At 36.5% G+C, this 21,003-nt stretch overlaps 2 protein-coding genes across 4 annotated transcripts; one reads left to right on the top strand and one right to left on the bottom strand.

Annotated features, from left to right (window-relative positions):
* Nucleotides 1-5,154: 5,154 nt before the first annotated feature.
* Nucleotides 5,155-10,326, top strand: LOC112170020 (putative laccase-9). The gene is made up of 7 exons (XM_024307159.2): nucleotides 5,155-5,470; nucleotides 5,557-5,708; nucleotides 6,277-6,521; nucleotides 8,108-8,233; nucleotides 8,531-9,122; nucleotides 9,303-9,661; nucleotides 9,747-10,326. The coding sequence occupies exons 1-7, from the start codon at nucleotides 5,378-5,380 to the stop codon at nucleotides 9,935-9,937; spliced, it is 1,758 nt and encodes a 585-aa protein (XP_024162927.1). The 5' UTR covers nucleotides 5,155-5,377; the 3' UTR covers nucleotides 9,938-10,326.
* A 4-nt stretch (nucleotides 10,327-10,330) lies between these two features.
* LOC112170021 lies at nucleotides 10,331-16,821 on the bottom strand. Of its 3 annotated transcripts, XM_040508721.1 has the most exons (10): nucleotides 16,550-16,821; nucleotides 16,422-16,473; nucleotides 15,464-15,537; nucleotides 14,634-14,732; nucleotides 13,118-13,261; nucleotides 12,921-12,972; nucleotides 12,435-12,508; nucleotides 11,812-11,901; nucleotides 11,607-11,652; nucleotides 10,331-10,582 (listed from the first exon to the last, which is right to left on the bottom strand). In XM_040508721.1, exons 1-9 carry the CDS (start codon nucleotides 16,672-16,674, stop codon nucleotides 11,616-11,618), a joined length of 747 nt encoding a protein of 248 aa, XP_040364655.1. In that variant the 5' UTR covers nucleotides 16,675-16,821; the 3' UTR covers nucleotides 10,331-10,582; nucleotides 11,607-11,615. The 3 variants fall into 3 exon arrangements, with proteins under 3 accessions (XP_040364655.1, XP_024162931.1, XP_024162932.1); XM_024307163.2 differs by lacking the exon at nucleotides 11,607-11,652 and having other exon boundaries at nucleotides 10,331-10,587; nucleotides 16,550-16,820; XM_024307164.2 differs by lacking the exon at nucleotides 11,607-11,652 and having other exon boundaries at nucleotides 16,550-16,820.
* Between the last annotated feature and the right edge of the window lie 4,182 nt (nucleotides 16,822-21,003).

Raw genomic sequence — 21,003 nt, 5'->3', positions numbered from 1 at the left:
CATCAGTTTTTTTGGCCACCCCTAGGTTTAATCTAGTTCAATACCTTAACGATCATGTTGAAAATTTGTAGAAGTGATCTATACATTAAGACCTAAAAACTGAACGGTCGAGATGCCGAAATGCGATTGAAAAATGGGTCTCACAAGTGATCCCTTAAAATGGCAAAAAAAAAGAAGGATTTCTCACTAGAAGGGCCCTGTATATATATATAATATGTGTGTGTGTGTGTAGATCGCTTATTAGACTAACTTTTCAAACACATATTGGGATCTCAACCGTTCAACTTTTAGGCCTATATGAGTATATCACTTATGCAAATTAACGGCTAAATTGATGATCGTTAAGACATTCATAACTATGATTTACAATTACAAGCATGAACGGTTCATATATACGAGAAGCCCTATATATAAAAGACAAATATATAAACTTATCCAAATCTTTTAAGTAGAGAAGATGATGAGGCTAGATTAAGTACTAAGTAATAGTCTTAGAGGTGTAGACTATTGATCGAGAAAATGAATCCCACATAGAAAAATAAGACAAATGTGTTTATAAAATTTTGAGTCAACTTCATCTATTACCAATTGGTTTTGTTTGTGAAGACTTAATTACCTTAACATATCAGTGCGGGTTAACCCACGTGTGAATATCACACGGCCACACGAGCTCTATGTCACCAAATATAAGTTGTCCACTATTGCACAGATATTATTCACTATATCGTACCGATAATATCCCAACCAGAGTTTTAACTCAAAGGACTCTAACACACCCTCACATGCAACCCAACTTTTGGGTTAACCAACGTGTGAATATCACACGACCACACGACCTCTATGTCACCAAATATAAGTTGTCCACTATTGCATTGATATTATTCACTATATCGTACCGATAATATCCCAACCAGAGTTTTAACTCAAAAGACTCTAACACACCCTCACATGCAACCCAACTTTTTAGGTTTGCACATACAATCAATTAACAATCTAAATCTTAATCACATTGAAAATTGAGACATAAGTCTCACATTGGAGACTTGGCCAATCAAGTAACGAACTAAACCATTGCCAATTGGTATGAAGTTGACCCGTAATGGAGATGATAATCAATAATAAACAAGAACTATATGGCCATGATCAACTCCAAAGTTTGCCAATCCGCCACCTACTTGATCACCCTCTTGTAGGATATAAATAACTTGAATATGCATTTTGGCTAGTATACAAAGTGTAGAAGTTGGAAAATTTATGTATTTATTTATCTCTTAGCATAGAGATGAGTTTAAATAGATACAAAAAGTGAACAATTGTAGTATGAAATTACAGCTAGAGCTAAATATAAGTAATTACATAATAATAATAATAGTTCGTTATACATCAAATCTAGACTATGGTAATTATCGTGAAATAATGAACGATGGCGATAATTAACGTGGTACTCTAACACAGAGATAATTGAAATTGGAAAACAAGCCGCCAGGAAATATGGACCGATGAAGAAAGAAAATGAACTGCCAAGGAATGGTTCGAGTGCGAACCAAAGACACCAACCCTCCATCCAAATACATGCCACGAAAATAGTATATAACAAACAGCATGGAGTTCAGCCACTAAAGTCATTGTCGTTACTGTGAAAACTTTGGATTTGCCGCACCACAAGTAGCCCCATATGTCTTGATGTTAGTGCAATAACCAAGAGTCATGTTTCTTGTAATAGCTTTCTACTCTTGGATCCTTGAAAGAATGGAATGCTTCAAGCTTCATGTACCACTCTCATCAATCAGGTATGGCTTGCATACATGTGCATGCTTGTTAAGAGGTTAGGACTAAACTTGTCTTTAAATCCTATTGTAGGGTGCGAAAATCTTTTCAATCCTAATGTACTGATATGCGAATTTTTGGAAGGTTTTATCCAAAGCATTCAAACTTTCTTCAATTGGTTTATGGGCTTTTCCTTTCAAACGTTTGATTTTAATCCATGGATAAAAACCTCTTTTGAAAAGCCTTTCCGTAGTAGAAACCCTAAGTGACTCTAGTTCATTCATATCTTATATATATATATATGTGTGTGTGTGTGTGTGTGTTTCACGTTGTTAGAGTTGGTGCACCAGAACAGAAAACATATTACTGCTACGTTTATAAAGAGCTTTCTGATCTTTCATCCTCAGAAAGTATTGAGCCAAAATTGTTGTTGAGAATTCTTCATGAGCTGTTCCGTGTTTAGCTCTTGAAGGATTATCAAATCTCAAACTTTTTCTATCAAAAAGTTTTCTGGTTTTATGCTTCATGTGTGTGTTTGCTCAAAAATTGTCTCGGCCGTGTGTCACTAGGCCGAAGGCTTCTTTGGCTTACACGTGTCTTTCTGGAGTGGTGACATGTGCGCGGGCGTGCCAACTAGCGACTGGTAGGCCAAGCGAGGTTTTGTTCTAAATTGTAGATCTTACGCCGATCTGACTTCTGATCAGTTGATTGTGGGCCGAGGAAGGATCGATCTCGACCGCGGGATTCTCTCTACCTTGAATGCAAGGACTTTAGCACAGATCGGCCTTATCTGGCCGCAGTGCTATGTAACTCGGTGATTGAGGTGAAAGTGAAGTGATGATGATTCTTTTTGTGATTTTGTATTTTGTATAAAGTAAATAACGTAAAGTAAACGACAGAAAATCAAAGTGCAGGTAAAGACAAAGTAAAGTGCAGGAATGTAAAGGCGCAGCAAATAAAGTGCAGGAAGATAAACTGCTTGAATGTAAAGAGCAACAAAGTAAAGTGCAGGAAAGATAAATACCAGTAAAGAGAGCGATAAGATAAACACGTAAAGATTGATAAGTGTTGTTGAAATGTTGAAATGTATTGAGATAAAATTTGTGTAATCGCGTAGAGCGTTTGATCGAGTACCTCTAACAATGAAACTTATGGTCCTTTTTATAGTGAAACTAAACTACTGAATGAAGGAAAAGAAACAATCTAAGACCACATTGATTACAAATAGAACAGTATTCATGTTTGTGATATCGTTATCAATGATTTATTCTATAATGAGCAATCAATCAGGTCTTGTAACTGATGATTGGCAATAACACCTCCTGATGCTCATTCAAGTTAATTAATTACCCCAAACTTTGGTAAAGTTTCTCCTGACAATCAATCTCTTTGATGTGCCGCGGTTAATTAGCCACGGTCATTCATTACGCCTTGTGAGTCATTTGGTCTCTCCCGATCTAATAACGGTTCTCTGTACACGTTATCTTTGGTCATAAATTTGACAATAAACATTTAATGTGCCGCGGCTAATTGAGAATCAACTTTGTAAATCTTTAATGAATTAGTTGCGGGTATTCATTACGTTTTGTGGGTCGGGCCCACCTATCTGCCACGTGAGCCTTGCCAAATATTGGTTCAAACAGTGTGTTGGTAGTTCATGCATGATTTGTACCTTGAGGTGATTGACAACCGAGGTGAGAGTTGTGCCATCTCAAGATTGACAAAGGAGAACAAGGTCGCTGATTTGGAAGTAGCAAAGACGAGGAGACACCGCTGCCCACTAGATTGGTTCTAGTAGATGAGTTGTGTAAGATTTTTATGTACTTTCATATTCATATAGTTGATTGTTCACCGACATAGTGCCCGCAGTTGTTTACCTCTTTGGAGGGTTTTACTGCGTCAACAGATATTATGTTATGTGTGATGAGTTTACTTTGAATGATTTGGCTAATTGAGTAAAGCATAACATCGTCAGACTTATTAAGATTGATATGCAGTTTCGTTTAGGATTCAAGTTGTGTTGCTATCCTGTATTAGGATGCGAACTAGCCTGCACTCCTAAGACTGATTCCTAAGTTGACATATTGATAAGTTCCGTTAGTTGCAAAATACATATCCATTCTGTAATTACACTTGAGTCTTGACCTTGCTGTGTAATTGGAGAAGCGCACCAAAGAACTTCGGGGTCTTTACAAACCTCCCATTCACTCCAATGCCAATCATAACATAAAGCTCGTGGAAAGTGTTAAATCGCGTGTTGGTGATAAGGGTTCACTAAAATGTCATGGAGTTCCACATAAGTAGTACTGTAATCATGATGAAAATTCTGAAATCTAGTGACCTTTGGCAACGAAAGTGGTGCTTTATCCCACCAACAACGTAAGTAGTGCTGTAATCATGATGGAAATTCTGAAATCTAGTGACCAGCTTTAGCAACGAAATATATCCCACCAACAAGCCACCTTTTAGCTATAGTAAGCTGCTTGACTGTGTGTTACTCACATGTACGTAGAGAGTTCACTTTTATTCTAAATTTTTCTGCATATATACATGAGTTCGTTTTAGAGCAAGTTCACTCGTTGGGTCACCGAGTCACCTATTATTCACTGTTTTTTAATGTATATTTTTATTCTCTGGGTCACGAAATACACTGTGCCCGTGACCCAGAGCACGAAATACACTGTGCAGGTAACCATGGTGACCCAGAAAGTGATCTAGGGTGACCTAGGGCACGAAATACACTGCACTCGTGACCCAGAGGGTGAAAATAACACTCAAAAGCAGTAAATAGTGGATGACCCAGTAACCCAACGGGTGAACTTGCTCTTAATATACTCATATATCGAGTAGACTAGTACTTACATAAGTAAATTAATTCGACATAGGGGTAGACTAATTTGAGATTAAGCCAAACTAGTCTTCTATTCATGGAGTCAAACTATCTTTATATCAAACATAGTGTATTCGATGTATTGATATATTAATGTACAGTATACAGAAAACAACGATTAATATATATGTTGCAATACATACGGACCATAATTCCCATGCATTATTTTTTTAAAGATTATTATTTGTTTGTTTAGTAAAACAGATGCAGCTGGCCGCTAACAGCTAGTCTGTATTGACAAATCCTTATATTGAATACATTAAATTTGACAACATGTTTTATGAAATTGGGCATTGTATATATTTAAATACATGAATGTCAGAGCAGCTTGGCAGATTCCTTTACTTCTATATATGTTCTTCAGCAAAAGAATACTAAATTTTACAACCATATATGCAAAAAAGGAAGACTAAAAAACAACTTAAGAAAATCAAAAATCTCACACATCTTGGATCATCTTTCATTTCCACCTAATCCTCTAACGAGCTTTCAAACTCTTAAAAGTGAGATTAAGAGTAGTTCAACTCAACCGAACTTCAAATTAGCTAAATTAATCTGCATAAATATAGCTAGCGGTAGGAACACTTGGTTAGCCCAAAGAAAACTGCAAAGTTATAGCTAGAGGTTGGAACAGTTGGTTAGCCCAAAACCCACTTCTGAATTAAAGAGCTGAGTACTGCTCCTTAGTTCTAAGAACAACAAGTCTGGGCGTGATCGAAGATGGGTATGTCGCCCGGTTTTCTGGGTCTTTTGCTTCTGTCTCCGGCTCTCCTTTGCATTGTTGAAAGCCATGTCCATTACTATGACTTTGTTGTAAGTACAGTCACACTCTCTCTCTCTCTCTCTCTCTCTCTCTCAATTTAAACTGATAACTTTTGTTTTGGAATGGAACAATTCAGTTGAGGGAGAAGAACTTCACAAGGTTATGTAGCACCAAGAGCATGCTGGTAGTGAATGATAGTTTTCCGGGGCCGGTCATTCGAGTGCAGAAAGGAGATACCGTTTACGTGAATGTCCAAAATCAAGGAGATTACGACTTAACAATCCACTGGTAAATTAACTGATGATATGCTTTCTTTGGAAGATGAGATTATGATTTTGATTTATCTATACTAGTATTTTATGTTATTTTTTTAGAATATATCATACTATTATTAAGAGATTTTGTAAGACAAAACTTAAAATTCTGACAATAATAACCCAAAAGATATAAATACTTTGATAATAAATTAAATCATAAGGATAAATACGATAATTACAAAATAAATTTTTATTAAAATAAATAAATAAATAATCTCACAATCCACTTTTCTCTCCCACTATCTTCTCTTTGCAATAACTGTTCTATTCCATTTATGTATTTTTTTTTTTTTAATGTAATATACAACCAAAGGCTTCATGGAAGAAAAATGCTAGTGTTATTTATGTCAATTCACATGGATTAAGTAAAATACAACCAAAGATAATTATATGACAATTTACTGCATAACGATACTCAACAGAAGCGGTTGATACACAATTTCTAAAATTATTACATGTTTATTATTGAACATCTTTTGATTATCAATATATCATTGTGAGGGAGTGCTGCAATGAAAATTGTAAATTATGTCGTGTAGGCATGGAGTACATCAACCAAGAAACCCATGGTCTGATGGTCCTGAGTACATCACGCAGTGTCCCATTGAACCTGGATCAAATTTTACTTACGAGGTTATATTTTCTGACGAGGAAGGAACACTTTGGTGGCACGCTCATAGTGATTGGACCCGATCAAGTGTGCATGGTGCCATTGTTGTTATGCCCTTAAATGAAACAGGCTTTCCATTTCCTGAACCTGATGGAGAAGAAATTGTTGTTCTCGGTATGTGTGTTCAATTCGTCATTTTTCATTTTTTTTGTCATATTATTATTATTATTATTATTATTATTTTAATTTTTAATTTTTAAATTTTTTTTTACGTAGGCAAGTTTTGTGTGTTTAGTCATTTATTGTGTTATGATTTCTTTGAGTAGCCCCTTCTTTTTCTTTGTTTTTTTTTTCCTTTTTTTTTGGGAAAGAGAATTTCAACTTAAGGATCTCAAAGAATATTAGAAGATAAAATACTTAAAGGGAGAAAAACACAAGATGAGACCGATAGGAGTGTAAATGAGCCGAGCCGGAGCTGATCATGTTCGGCCCATTTGTTTTTTATCGAGCTCGAGCCGGGCTAAAGCTTGAAAAAAAATTTCCATGCTCAAGCTCGGCTCGGCTTGAATATTTTTCTTAAGCTCGAGCTTGGCTCGGCTCAGCTTGATTTTTTGGACAAGATCGAGCTTAAATTGGCTCGACTGGGTTCATTTGACTTTAAATTTAAAAATAAAAAAAGGAAGAAAGAAAATTTAAAATAATAATCCAAAATTTGATGTCAAACCATCACACAAATCCCTTTTGACTTTATTGTAATATATTTTACTTAAAATCTCTGATTCTCTTCCAATTGAAAAGGAATGTAATAAAAAGAATTAAAGATTTGAGATCAGAAAAATTATATTTTTATTATACTATAAATTTTCATGAGTCGAGTTTTAACAAACTCGAGCTACTCATGAGCTAGACGAGCCGAATATATCCTTGTTCAAGCTCGGCTTGTTTTTTTGTCGAGCCTAATATTGAGCTCATACTCGGCTTATTTATCTTACGAGCACGAGCCGAACGAGCTAAAATCAAGCCGAATACGAGTCGAGCACGAGCTGTATCGAGCCTATTTACAGCCCTAGAGACCGACTTAGTCTTGTTCTTTGAAATATCGGACAAACTTATTTATTTGAAATATCAGATAAACTTAGTCTCGATTCTTACTTGTATCTTGATTATAATTTTAGATCGAAGATTTCACCACAAATTAATGCAATTATGGGACAGCAAAGTTAGTTAGCTCATGTTTGATATTAGAATGATAAAGAAGCACACTTACTTTAAGGGTGACCAACAATGTCAAGGTGTGCTTATAATTGGGTATTTTTATATTAGAATGATAAAGAAGCACTTAATTTAAGGTCGACCAACGATGTCATGGTTGGGCTTATAATTGGGTATTTTTTGTCATTGTCAAACAGTCAAAGATGATCGTTAGGTAGTGATTATGGGCAATATAGTATTTATACAAAAGAGATAGATCTATATTTTCTTATTATTTTTTTTGGACGAGTTCTTTATAGATCTTGTTTATTGCAGTATTATCAGCATATACTGATAATATATGGAAACTTAAGGATTAGAAAATGAAATAACATTTGCAAACTTGATGGTTTTAATATTAGGCTATTAGCTACCAAAGACACACACCCACATGTATGTATGTATGTATTTAAGTACGTACACTTATATGACTAGAGTAATGGACAACCATTTGATACCATATGTAAATTATTAGTCAACTTAAGGTCCTATTCGGCTTGTACTTGCAGGATCTTGGTATAAAGATGATGTGAACGAGGTAGTCGCGGAGGCCCTTGAAGACGGTGACGACACTCCTCGCTCTGATTGCTACACCATCAATGGACAGCCTGGGGATTTCTTCGCATGCTCCAATGGTATGTCTAAGTGAATGAATGAGTTAGATGGTAAATCTTATGATATCATATGAGAGAGCGAAGGTCTGCGTTAACAGTAGAGATATACCTCTAGAACTAAATTGATCGATTGACGACTATTACGGTAACTTACAAAGTCACATGAAATGATTGGAATTTACATAACATGGAATATTTGCAGCATAAAAATTCTTTTTACCTAATTTCATTCATTCTACTTGAACAAATAGTTGCAAACACTACTTGGAAAGTAAACTAGCATACCATATCTGATATAATATCAATGTTGTCTTGCAGACAGTACCCATCGCTGGGAAGTCGAGCATGGCAAGACCTATCTTCTTCGCATAGTAAATGCAGCGATGAATGCAGAGCTCTACTTTGCTATTGCTGAACATAACCTCACTGTTGTTGGTATGGATGGATCATACGTCAAACCCATCGTCACAGATTTTATCATGATTTGCCCCGGACAAACCATGGATATATTGGTCACAGCCGACCAGCCACTTGGTTGGTACTACATGGCTGCTAGACAATATGACAGCGTTAGGCCAGATGTTACCGACTATGACACATCCAATGTGACGGCAATTCTCGAGTATAAAGGCAATTATACACCCCCGGCACTGCCAATTTTTCCAAGCAACCTCCCTACCTATGAGGATTTGTCGTCTGCAGTAGCCTTCTCAAGCCGTATCTTAAGCTTGGCAAGCACAGAGCACCCAATAAATGTGCCAAAGAATATAACTACCAGAATGTATATAACGACTGAGATGAACAACATTGAATTTGACAATGGTACCGATGAGAGAAGTGGTCTTGCTTCCAGTTTAAATAATGTTAGCTGGGTTAATCCATCAACAGATGTGCTGCTTGCCTACTACAGGTAATTACTTTTTCAATGTTTTTGTTCTTTGAAAGATGATGGTTTTGTGATATATTTGCTATATCCAAATATAATTCAAGTTGTTTCTGGTTTTCCTATGAGAGAATCATTAGAATGCATAATATTAAAGGAATACTTGAACATTGAAAATGACATATGAGTAAACATGTTATAATGCAGGAACATGAGTGGGTTTTATACCTCAGACTTTCCTGATTATCCACCATCTTTGTTTGATTTTGTGGCCGAAGATTTGTCGGATGATTATGTTACGACTGTCCAAGGAACAAAGGTTAAGGTGTTAGAGTACAATGAAGAGGTGGAAATAGTGTTTCAGGGTACTAACGTATTAGATGCCTCAGAGGATCATCCAATGCATATGCATGGTTACAGCTTTTATGTAGTTGGAAAAGGTTTTGGAAATTTTGACAACGAAACAGACCCCCAGGTATACAATTTGGTTGATCCACCAAAGATGAACACTGTTTCAGTCCCAAAGAAAGGATGGGTTGCTATCAGATTCAAAGCAAGTAATCCTGGTAAGTTCCTTTGGAAAATAAAGATTCATTGGTATTGGTTACCTTGTAGTTTGCAATGATGATTCACTCTGGATGATTGTTGCAGGTGTTTGGTTTTGGCACTGTCATTTTGATCGACATCTCAGTTGGGGTATGAACTTTGTGATGATAGTGAAAGATGGGGGAACACCAGAGACGAGCATGCGGAAACCACCTGCATACTTGCCTCCATGTAGTGACTCATCTACCATTAAGCTGCAACCATTTCAGCATAAATTCGGCAGGAAAAGTAAATAGATTATGAATCTGATACACTAGATAAGCTATATCGTAGTGCATGACTTGTATTTGAGTCTAAATAAAGTGACACAAAAGTGAGATGATATTTAATATTTACATCATTATTGGGGTGGCTTCAACCATTGATTTTGTACGACTAGAGTTTTTACTAGGGCTCCAGTCCAAGACAGCCGGTTCAAATTGCGAAAATGCGAAAGAACATTATGGTTATTGAAGACAGACTTTCGAAGTTTTAACTCAAACAGCTGGTTCTATATTATTCATGCATTTCAGTTTTGGATGATTCAAAATCCAAGACAAATAGAAAATTGGTGCATAGTTTAGCCAAAGGTATTTTAGGGATTCTCCATTTGTGCCATGTATTGCATCTTTCTCTTTGTAACTCATTCCTTTCTGATATCCACATTCCGTATTTACTAATCATTTTAGTATATAAATTTTACATATGTTTTGATTTGGCCCCGGGGTATTCTACATGTTAGAAAAATATTTTTTAGGCATTACAACATAGAAACCTATATGCATTTGCACCATTGGAATTGTGTATTCAAATTATACAATAGACTGTACAGGTCTTGAACTGCACATGAACCTCAAATTTTGCATTATCTCCTCAGATCAAAACCCCCTCACACCTGCTTTCTGCCCTACAACAACAATTAACAAACTTTAATCCATACAACTAGACAAAAGAAGTGAGGTCAATGTGATAATGAGCATCACTAAGTTGTTTGGAAGAACATGAAAGGAAAGATGTTATAGCGAAAATGGTGCAACTGACATGTGTGGTAGACTTTTGAAGGAAACTAAGTGGAAAAAAATATAAAAAAATCCAGGAAGTTGGAATAAGGGTTCATTGACACCAACAAAGAATCGTCTGTTCAATCAATTGTGTACTCATACTGTCATACAAACATTTGAGGTGATCATCCCCTCATCTTCTTCATATTTGGCTGAGAGTAATCTTGTTAAAGTCAAATACTCAATTGTTTTTCATATTAGAGTTGAATCGTACTTAATTAGTACTAAATAAATATTGATATCCTGCAAATACCTAAGAAAAGAAATGATTTTCCAGGCCTCTTTAGATTCTCCATTAGTATTATATTATAACATTATTTTCTTCAGCCAAGAATAACTAGTACCAACAAATAGCTTCTATGTTTTACCATTCAACCAGAGATAGAGTTCTTTTCTGTCATGCATTTATTGTATGTTGTCTGAAGCTACACTTGGATACAAAGAGGAGAAAAATGCCTCACTAGAATGAAAAATGTACATTTCCCTCTTTCCTATAAGCTACCTGTGGGCTGTTGCTACAAATTTGCTCCAGCTAGAGGAATCAAGCTTGACTCTTCAAACTCAAAAACGACTTCCTTACTGCTAGGAATCAAGACTTTGCTTCTGTACCATTGTTACTGTCTGTTATTTCTTTAAGGAATTCTCATTTGTGTGTCTGATTAATCAGTGCACTTAATCATATTTTCAGTATCATAGCCTCTAATGAATTTCTTCAAGTCAGCTCCTGGTGTGTATGAACTAATGATTTTAGTCATCCTGCTTCCACTAAAAGTTTGACTAAAACTTATCTCTCATCTACTCAAGACTCCATTTAATTTTTACAATTATGTCCATCCTATTTGTAGTCTCATCCTTTTGTGCATACCCTGTCGTTTCAATCACATAGCTTCCTAAGCTGCCCACTTAGTATCCTATTCCAAACAAACAAATTAAGTACTTCAAATGGTGTATGATAAGTGCACAAAACAGTGAATTGAAGTTTGGTTGCTCAATATTAATAACAAATTACCAACAGTCACTTCAAGTAAACAGAAACAGCAGTAAACTCTGTAAGATGGCTGTAGATTTACCTGTCACCACTTTTAAACAAAACGAGGTAGATTGGATCTTGGGATGTCAGCTGCCACAGCTGAAGGATGATATAGACACACGTGGTAATGCTAGAAAGTAGAAAAATAAATTTCAGTATATCAGTAACTGATGCTCATGTCATGAGCTAGTAGCAGATTCAGTATTTTAAATGAGTTTCATAGACCCCAGATATTAAAACAGAACCCTCAGAAAGCAATAATATCATTAAGATTTCCATGATTGTATTCCTGTCAGCTTTTCATACCATCACTCTGTATAAGGCATATAAAAGGTTTCTTTGTTCTCACTAGTGAAACATATACTCTAACCATCAATAAAACAAAACAAAAGTTATATAAAAAAATAAAAAACCAATCTTGATGAATGGCCGTCCCACCATATCCATTAAACCTAAAGTTTCCACGTGGAATGTAAGTCATAAGAACACTAACAGCAACAATTATGTTTCTATCAAGTAATACAACTAGCTACGGAAAGACTTGGCAAAAGTCGCTCATATATGTTACAAATGTATGTTGATATTACATAATAAAATGGATCCTTTCAGCGAATAGATAGAGACTATACACTCTATGTTGAAGTACAAATCCAGGAAACATACCTGCCAAAACATATCAATAAAACTATCCAGACTACTGCAGAAATCCAGCTTGATTCTTTGTAAGCAACCCAAACCTGATTTTACATATGCAAAGACAATTTTTGTTCAAAATAACATAATCAGCAGCAAAGATATTACTAAATTCCTGCAACGAATCTCAAACAAATTATTATAAAATAAAAAATAAAATCTATGTTACAGAGACCAGCATAAAGCTAATACATTAGCTAAAACCAGATCCTGACATAAGTCCGCTCACAATATAATTATTAAGTAGAGTTCTGGAAAAGATCTACCAAAGAGTACAATATATCTGGCACAGAGATGAGCTGCTCCATGTCGAAGAGGAAAATTCATTGATAAGAAGTCAAGTGTTCAAATTTAGTTATTTGGTCATCAACTTATCATTGTCCCCTGCCTCCCATAAGATGTTTAAAAAGGAATGCTAGCACGATATTTACAACCTTAAAGAGATCTGAGACATACTGAAAGAGCTGTAACATTGATATAAAAGTCAATTAGAGTTGCCATCATCCACCTGCATATATTTGGCAGTTGACTTTGATTAGATGACTGATAGATGAACAGCGCAATCAGAATCTTGAACCAATTTCTTTACACAGTATTTTTACTTTTTTAGTTTACAAGAAAACACAGATGGGATTGAAAGAGAAAATACTTACGGAGTAAAAAGCTCTCTGCGAAAAGGAGAACCATCTGTAAACAGAGTGTATAGAAGAGTTCCCAGCATCAAAAGCCCCAAAGCACTAAATAGAACTCTGGCAATCAGAACAGGGGAGTGCTTGTGCTTATTTACCACACCATACCTATATGAAAATATCTGTCAGTCAGAGTGGTTGTTAATGACACGCTTAGAAGGGGAAATATATATATATATATATATATATATATATGTACATTTATAATGTAGCACACTAGAGCTAACCAATTAGCTAGTTTAGTAGCTAATGGTTGAAAAAAGAAACAGTGACAACAACAACTATATTTTTAACAGGAAAGACAGCAAGTCAGCAACATATGCAGTTTCCTCAAGTATAATATGCATAGTAAAGTGTACCCAAAAAAAAAAAAAGAGTATAGATGCATTGCTGAACCACCATTATCCAATAAAACTAGAGCCTTCTGGGATTAAAAAAAAAAAATCATGAGAAACCACACTTTTAAAGGACAGGCATCAACAGATGCAGTTAGTTTCCTATAGCATATGATATGTGCAAGTGCAAGTGTATGGGTGGGTGGGTGTGTTTAGACAGATGCTACATTGATCCACCATTATATGATAAAGCTCAGTTGTGATATAGTGCGCAAGTATAAAATAAAGCTCTGCAGTAAGATCTCACTTTTTTAATGGAGTCATTTTCAGACTCATCTTTATCCCGTTTAAACTCTGATCTTTTTTATACTATAACTTCTTTATGCTTTTAGTTTACAAATATACTCTTGTAACTTTCAAAAATTACAAGTATTTAAAGATTTGGACATACATCCACCTCACACAATGATTCTCTTGCTACTTCCAAACTCATTTGTGATAGTCTTCCAAGGTCACCTCGGAAAACTCTATTTCCTCTCCTGAAATATCCTTGTTTTCAAACATCAACTGCTTTGTTACAGAACAATTGACAAGTTCCAACAATCTCATATGGTGTTTAAGGTTTATTCTCCTATGTGACGGATTTTGTGCCACATAAAAGAGAACTGAATTCATAGGAAGCTCAGGTGATATTTGAGGTCCCGTACACTTACAAGAGAAAATGGATTAGCCATAAGCTAGTTGAAAATTGATAGAGCGCATTAAACCTTACTAAATTTGACAGCCCAAGAACTTGGGACCTCCAAATTATCTATGACAAATAATTAAAATGAAGATATAATGAAACTACTAAACCAAACAAACCAAACAAAAGCTTCAAATCTCCATGACAGTACTATGAACAAAGTAAGGATAGAAACTGTAGTTCAAGCCTAAGTCTCAAACAGGCAGTGAATTTCCTGATAAAATAAGAATCTACAAGCTGTACCTGAACAATCTTTTCAACATAATGATCCCAGATACGACTTGAGTAAAACTTGTCAATTATTGGCAACATTATTTATGCACTTCCATTATCATAAACTACACAAGAATTTAATTCTACCATGTGATCATAATGCATATATGAACTTTAGATTCCATACTTGTTTGAATGGCCCAACAGAACATAGTAAATCGGATCTTCTGATTCTTTCGTAGAAAGCTTCATCAAGTGCAGAAGGATGTAGCCGCATGTAGTCAAACTAAAAATAAAAGCAAAATAAGAGAATTAAGAATTTTTGAAAAGTTAATTGTGAAGCAGATAAATCTCAACTATTTGCTATGTAAAAATAGCATGGGCTTGGAAAAAAGCATGCAAAACTAACAACATCCAGTACAGTACCAAAGTAATGGGTAGAAACAATACAATAAGCTCGAATCAATCTTTCACGTTTAGATTAGAACAATAATCAGCAGCCATAAAATGAGAAAGAAACCCATGAACTAGACATAAGAAAGTAATCAAAGACCAAAACTGTAAGGGGAAACAGAATTAATCAGCAAATGACATGTAATAGAAGTGCAGACTCTTAACAATGAGACTTCTCTATTTCCTAATTGAGAAACCTAGTGGTTGAAACTTCAACCATCCCAAGACCAAATGAGAGAGTTCTGGGACTGAACAGCGGGCTTCAGATTGGGGTACAAGTTTACTTATTGAGCCCCACAAGGGTTTTCATACGAGATGAAATGTGAGATTTTCCACATAACTTTCCATCAAGCTTAAACAGTAAAATAGTAAAAAGGTCTCAACTTTCACCAAAGTGGCAAGGGAGCAAACCAGTTGAAGGTTCAACATTATATCAAGAGAAAAGAATTTACAAACTAAACACCGTCTTCCTATCGCTATGCACCCTCAAATACATAGATTTTGACTCCCCAATCAAACAAGGAGAGAATATAGGGTGTCCATTTAGAGAATAGAAATGAGAACCTTCCAAAACATGCTAGCAGTATTATCCACAGTGCTGCACTAATCCAGTTTGATTCCTTGTAGAAAAACCAAGCCTGACACAAGAAACGGATAAATAAATTTCCATGTCAAAGTTTCTTCACCTCTGCAAACAACTGGCAAATAACACATGAAGCTGGAAGTAATTCGAGAGAAAATCTTAATATCATTTTACGCAGATTAAAGTGGTGTTAACTCAGTAATTAAAGCACCTACAATCTATGTACGAAGTCATGGGTTCGAGTCACCATCGGACAAGGAGTGAAACCCTATGATCCTCTTTAAAAAAAGGGCTAAATACAAATTACTACCTTGTGGTTTTTGTCCAAAATCAATTCAGTCCCTGAACTTCTAATTTCATCAAAAACACCCCTACACTTTGATCTAATAGGTCCAATTTGTTAGTTTTCCGACAATTGAGTTATTTAACTTGTTAATGTGACTCATATATGACTTATGTTTTATGATGTGGTGTCGAGGTGGTCTGCATAGTCAATTTAGGAGTGAGTCCTACTAATAAAAATAAATAGTTTTTCAACAAATAATCCAACTATAACTTGAACCCATAACATAATATTAACGAATTGGACCTATTAAATCAAAATTGAAAGTGCATGGGTGTTTTTGATGAAATTAGAAGTCCAGGGACTAAATTGATTTTGGACCTAAACCACAGGGTATTAACTAGTATTTAGCCCTTAAAAAAAAAATTAAAAAAAAAAAAAACGCCTGAATAAAAATCGATGTCGTTTCTTCATTATATGATTCAAGCAAACATATATACGACATTGCAAACGAAAATGTAGGAGAAAAAGAACATGCAACTTGTTAGGAAAAACTAGCAAAGCAATTTCATGTCGAAACGCCCAGAATTTCAATGAAAGTAAGAAGTTGACCCAAAAAAAAAAAAAAACCGGGAATGATCATCATAACTTCATACCGCTATAGGCACAATATTGATATAGAAATCAACCAAGGTTGCAGCCATCCACCTGAAACACACAAACTCAGTTATAGAATTCGCTAAGTTTGGGAGTAGAGAGAGAGAGAGAGAGAGAGAGAGAGTACGGAGTAAGGAGATCGAGGCGGAAAGGAAGGCCGTCGGTGAAGATGGTGTAAAGAAGAGTGATCAGCATCACGGAGCCCAGCACTGCAAACAGACTTCTCAAAACGGTCGCCAACGAAATCGCCATTGAAATGGATCAGCAGCTCCGAGATGGAAGAGGAAGGTAGCGAAATTGAGCAAGGAAGAAAAGAAGCGGCAACTGCCGTAGTCGTAGTGAAAAAGGAGACGGAAGGCGGAAAGACTTGGACGCGGGGGATCCACGTCGATTTTCGAAAAATGGCCTCATTTTAGATAAGGATTTTTCTTTTTATCTTTTTTTAAAAAAAAGGCTAAACTGCTTTGGACCTGGGACGGAAATCCTAAACCCAACAATCTAGAAATCTCTACATGAGCAAGAGAAAACCCAAACCCATAAGCCTCAATGAAGTCTTCTACTTTAACCACCAAACTCAACAGTTGTCCTGCAATTATCCATCTTTTTCGTTTACGCTAATTTCTGTAGCATGCATTTAAAGATATCTTCGTAACCCTATTATATTAATTAGATTCCTCAAGGGGTAGCTCTATCTGTACGTGCAAAACTTGAGAAACCAAATGTTGGATTTGGATGAGAGGATTGGAATATTTTATACCTATTTATTAAAAACTCAGCCAATTTCATTCTCAATTTTGACTTTGATTCATAAGGTCAACCAAAGATACATTCGTAGCCCTTGTTTATTAATTTGATTTTTCAAAGGGCAACACCTTCGAGAGATATGAAAATTGGGAAAGATGTTGGATGAGAGAAGTCGTATATACTATTCTTGTTGTAAAAAATTCATTTAATTTTGTTTTAGTTTCAACTTCGATCCACATGGTCAATTAGAATAACTTTTATAACCATATCTATAAATCGGATACGTCAGATGACAACCCCATCATGAGATATGAAACTTGGGAAAGCGACCGTTGGAATTAGAATATTTTATGTGTGTTGTAGAAAACCCGCCAATTTCTTTCTTATTTCACTTCGATCTACTTGGTCAACCGAAAATACATTTATAGCCTTATGTGTATTAATTTCATTCTTTAAAGGCCCCATCAACACATACGAAATTGGGGAAGCCAACTATTGGATGAGGGGAGTAATATTTTATGCCTCTTGTAAAAATTTCAGCTAACTTCATCATTGTTTTTAACAACCAAATACATATATACCGTATAAGAATAAAAACTTCATATATGTGAGTAGATCTATTAACTATGATCATCGTATATTAAAGAGTAATTCTTATATATTTTTTATGAGCTTTGATATTTTTAAGTTCGGCAATAACTTATTTTTGTAAATAAGGTTTCGGCCATGTACCTTCGTAGGGGCATTTCAGTAATCATATTAGTTTTATTCCGATTCAGGATAAATTATAAACAATATCGTTTATGGTTAATAAACAACAAAATCAAAATGATTCATTTTGATACCAATTCCTTTTATCTTTCATTCAGGTTGTATCTGATATATGAATTTCTCTATTCCAAGTAAGTAAATATGTGATAAACCTCTAATAGAAGGGAAAACTATATTGATCTAGTTTCCTGTGTGCAATCATTAATGGTTCGTTGTACAATGTATATATATGGTGGTCTGGAAAATAGAAATTAATAGGGTTCCCATACAGCGCAGCCGCAAAGCCAACCGTCGTGTTCGTGCAACTACGTTCGTCTGGCAGCGTGCAAGAGCGAGCCTCCGGGCTGTGCCTGATGCATGTGGACTGCTGCCGGACAAGCACTAGATGTTTTGGGCTCATAAGCGTGTTCTCATCGAGTGTTGCTTTCTTGGAAGCTTGGCAGGAGGGGCTGTGATGGTGGTTTCGATGCCACCCTACAACATAGTGGTTGGACTGGTCCGATCTAGAGCTTGCGGTGCTTGGAGATCGTGCGACGCTTGGAGGACGGGATCCTGGTCAGCGTTTTTCATGCGACGGTGGTCGGCACGGCAACTTCTGGATTCAGCGCGGGTCAGTAGAGCATGGCATGGCTGGGCAGCGGTGGGGCGTGGTGTGTCAACGGCGATGGTGACGATGAGGCTTGGCATGGTGACGACTATGGCAAGGCATGGTATGGCGTGGCGGCTGATCTTCTGCTGTGGCGTAGGGGGTGCACTAGGCCTAGTTGTGAGCCGTGCTGCTAGGGTTTTGAGGAGCACAATCTTTGGGCTGCTCTATGGACTTGAGTAATTTGTTTTACTTTCAATAATTTCCTAAGTTTTTTAGGGACCAAAGCCTTTGTGCTTAGCCTACAGAATGATCAGTGATTCTACACATCTAGGTGCAAAGTTCTTTGGTGTACCGCAATTGAGCGCATTGGCATCGGGAACTTTGTCTGCTATTATTTTTAGTATAGAATTTTGTTGTTTTGCTAGGCTTCTGAAATGGAGCGAAATTTTTTAAGTGTAATGGCACCTATCACCCTTGGTAGGAACTATGTACTGTGCCATTCTGGTCTGAGCTTGCTATAAATGAAACTATTATCTTCCTTCAAAAAAAATATATATGGTGATCTAAATTCCATCTTTGGTGATTTACATATCACAATTGTGTGCAGACGATAATTCTTGTGTTTTGTTTCAAGTGATGTAATGTTCATAAGTTTATGATCTTTTACTTTTTAGTTCAGTCACTTAAGAAAAGTAGTCTTCAATCAGTATTGCTGGTTAGAAATATATCTGAATATGACATTTTGACAAGGTAAGTTATTAACTCAAAATATTAGAATTTAGTATCTATTATATTAGGGAAAAATTCACCAACGGTGTCTGGACACTTAGGGGACTTTCAGAATGATACCTGAATTTACAAAGTTATCAATGTGATACCTGGACTCATTTTTTCGTATCAACATCGTACCTATGACCAATTTCCGTAACGGCTCCGTGACGGAAATTGGCCGTAGGTATCACTTTGATACGAAAAAATGAGTCCAGGTATCACATTGATAACTTTGTAAGTTCAGGTATCATTCTGAAAGTACCTAAGTGTCCAGACACCGTTGGTGAATTTTTCCCAATTTTGCACGTGAGTCACTTAATGAAGACAAAATGACCGATTTACCCTCAAATTCTTTCTTTCATTTCTTTTCTTTTTTTCTTTATTCTTCTTTCTTTCTTTCTTTCTTTCTTTCTTTCTTCTTCTTCTTTTCTGGTTTCTTCTTCCCCTGATTTGAATCATCATGCTCATCCGATTCCCACCGCCGATCGCCGATCAAACACCGCCGCTGCGTCTCAATCCACCTTCATGCACCACAGATGTTTCTGGTTCCCCCAACTTCAAATCCTATAGCAAATTGAAATTGTGGATTGAGGCTTCACCGTTCACTCCGAGTTCATCCCCGCCGCCGCCGCCAATGACTTGACCACCACCACTCTCGTTCTCTCCTCCGACCTCCTTTTATACACCATTGATCAGAAACTCAGACCCCGCTAGCCCTGCACTCTCAAATCACAGCTCCAATCACACCCCTCCATCCTCTCCTTCTTCCCGACATGCAACACCACCTCCACACCATCCTCACCTGCAACTTCATTGGTTTAGCCGACAACTTCGGCCTCTAGCCCAACTTCGATCAGAGGCAATTTTAGGCAGACAAAGATTAACAACTTCGGTCTCAACACCATCCTCACCTGCAAAAAATTCGAGCTGTTCTTATTCACCAGCTTCACCACTCCGCTGCTACCCACCATTGTGCCTCACCAATTAGTAAACAAAGGACTCGGAGCCTCCACAATCGAGAAATTGAGGCTCACGTTCTGCGTGTCCTGCGCGGCCAATCGACGACCTTGCTAGGCTGGTTGTATCCAAGTCGGTCCTACATGTCGTAGAATTGAATGGCGGTGTGGGCGACGAGCCTGATACTGCGATCCCTGGGGCCTTTGGTGGTGCAAACCTTGCTGTGGCTGTCCTTCCGGCCGGTGGCCCTTAGAATGTGGCCGTCACGGAGCCGTTACGGAAATTGGTCATAGGTACGACATTGAAACGAAAAAATGAGTCCAGGTATCACATTGATAAATTTGTAAGTTCAGGTATCATTCTGAAAGTCCCTTAAGTGTCCAGACACCGTTGGTGAATTTTTCCCATTATATTATAACATAGATTGAAGACGGTCATTGAAATATTCATTCTTGTAAAAGAAATGTAGTGCTCTATTCAATAGGAATTACCGATTTTGTTTTGTCAAAGACTCCACCACTTTTTTTTTTTACCCACCTTACCCATTCATTCATGATGTCAATGAGATATTTGACCCCTTACCTCCCTGTTTCCGGAGTTATTTCAAAAACAATAGTCCACAACACACTGACAAATCCACCAGCTTAAGCTCTAACTAGCCTCCTAACACATGTGCTTCACACATTAATTTTGTTTTTAAGGGGAATGAATATTTATATATTCGCATGGCATCATTGAGTCACCGATAT

Source organism: Rosa chinensis, chromosome 6 (assembly GCF_002994745.2).
Source record: "Rosa chinensis cultivar Old Blush chromosome 6, RchiOBHm-V2, whole genome shotgun sequence".
In the NCBI taxonomy this organism is placed as follows: Eukaryota; Viridiplantae; Streptophyta; class Magnoliopsida; order Rosales; family Rosaceae; genus Rosa; species Rosa chinensis.
This window is presented reverse-complemented; position numbering and strand designations above follow the sequence as displayed.

What these genes read in the sequence shown, in the direction of transcription:
- LOC112170021 (XM_040508721.1), bottom strand. Translation starts at nt 16,674, where the DNA reads ATGGCGATTTCGTTGGCGACCGTTTTGAGAAGTCTGTTTGCAGTGCTG. An exon ending in CGCCTCGATCTCCTTACTCC is followed by an intron (nt 16,474 to 16,549) that starts GTACTCTCTCTC and finishes TGTGTGTTTCAG; the next exon opens with GTGGATGGCTGCAACCTTGG. An exon ending in TTGTTTAAAAGTGGTGACAG is followed by an intron (nt 11,653 to 11,811) that starts GTAAATCTACAG and finishes TGTTTGGAATAG; the next exon opens with GATACTAAGTGGGCAGCTTA.
- LOC112170020 (XM_024307159.2), top strand. Translation starts at nt 5,378, where the DNA reads ATGGGTATGTCGCCCGGTTTTCTGGGTCTTTTGCTTCTGTCTCCGGCT. An exon ending in TACGACTTAACAATCCACTG is followed by an intron (nt 5,709 to 6,276) that starts GTAAATTAACTG and finishes TATGTCGTGTAG; the next exon opens with GCATGGAGTACATCAACCAA. An exon ending in AGAAGAAATTGTTGTTCTCG is followed by an intron (nt 6,522 to 8,107) that starts GTATGTGTGTTC and finishes TTGTACTTGCAG; the next exon opens with GATCTTGGTATAAAGATGAT.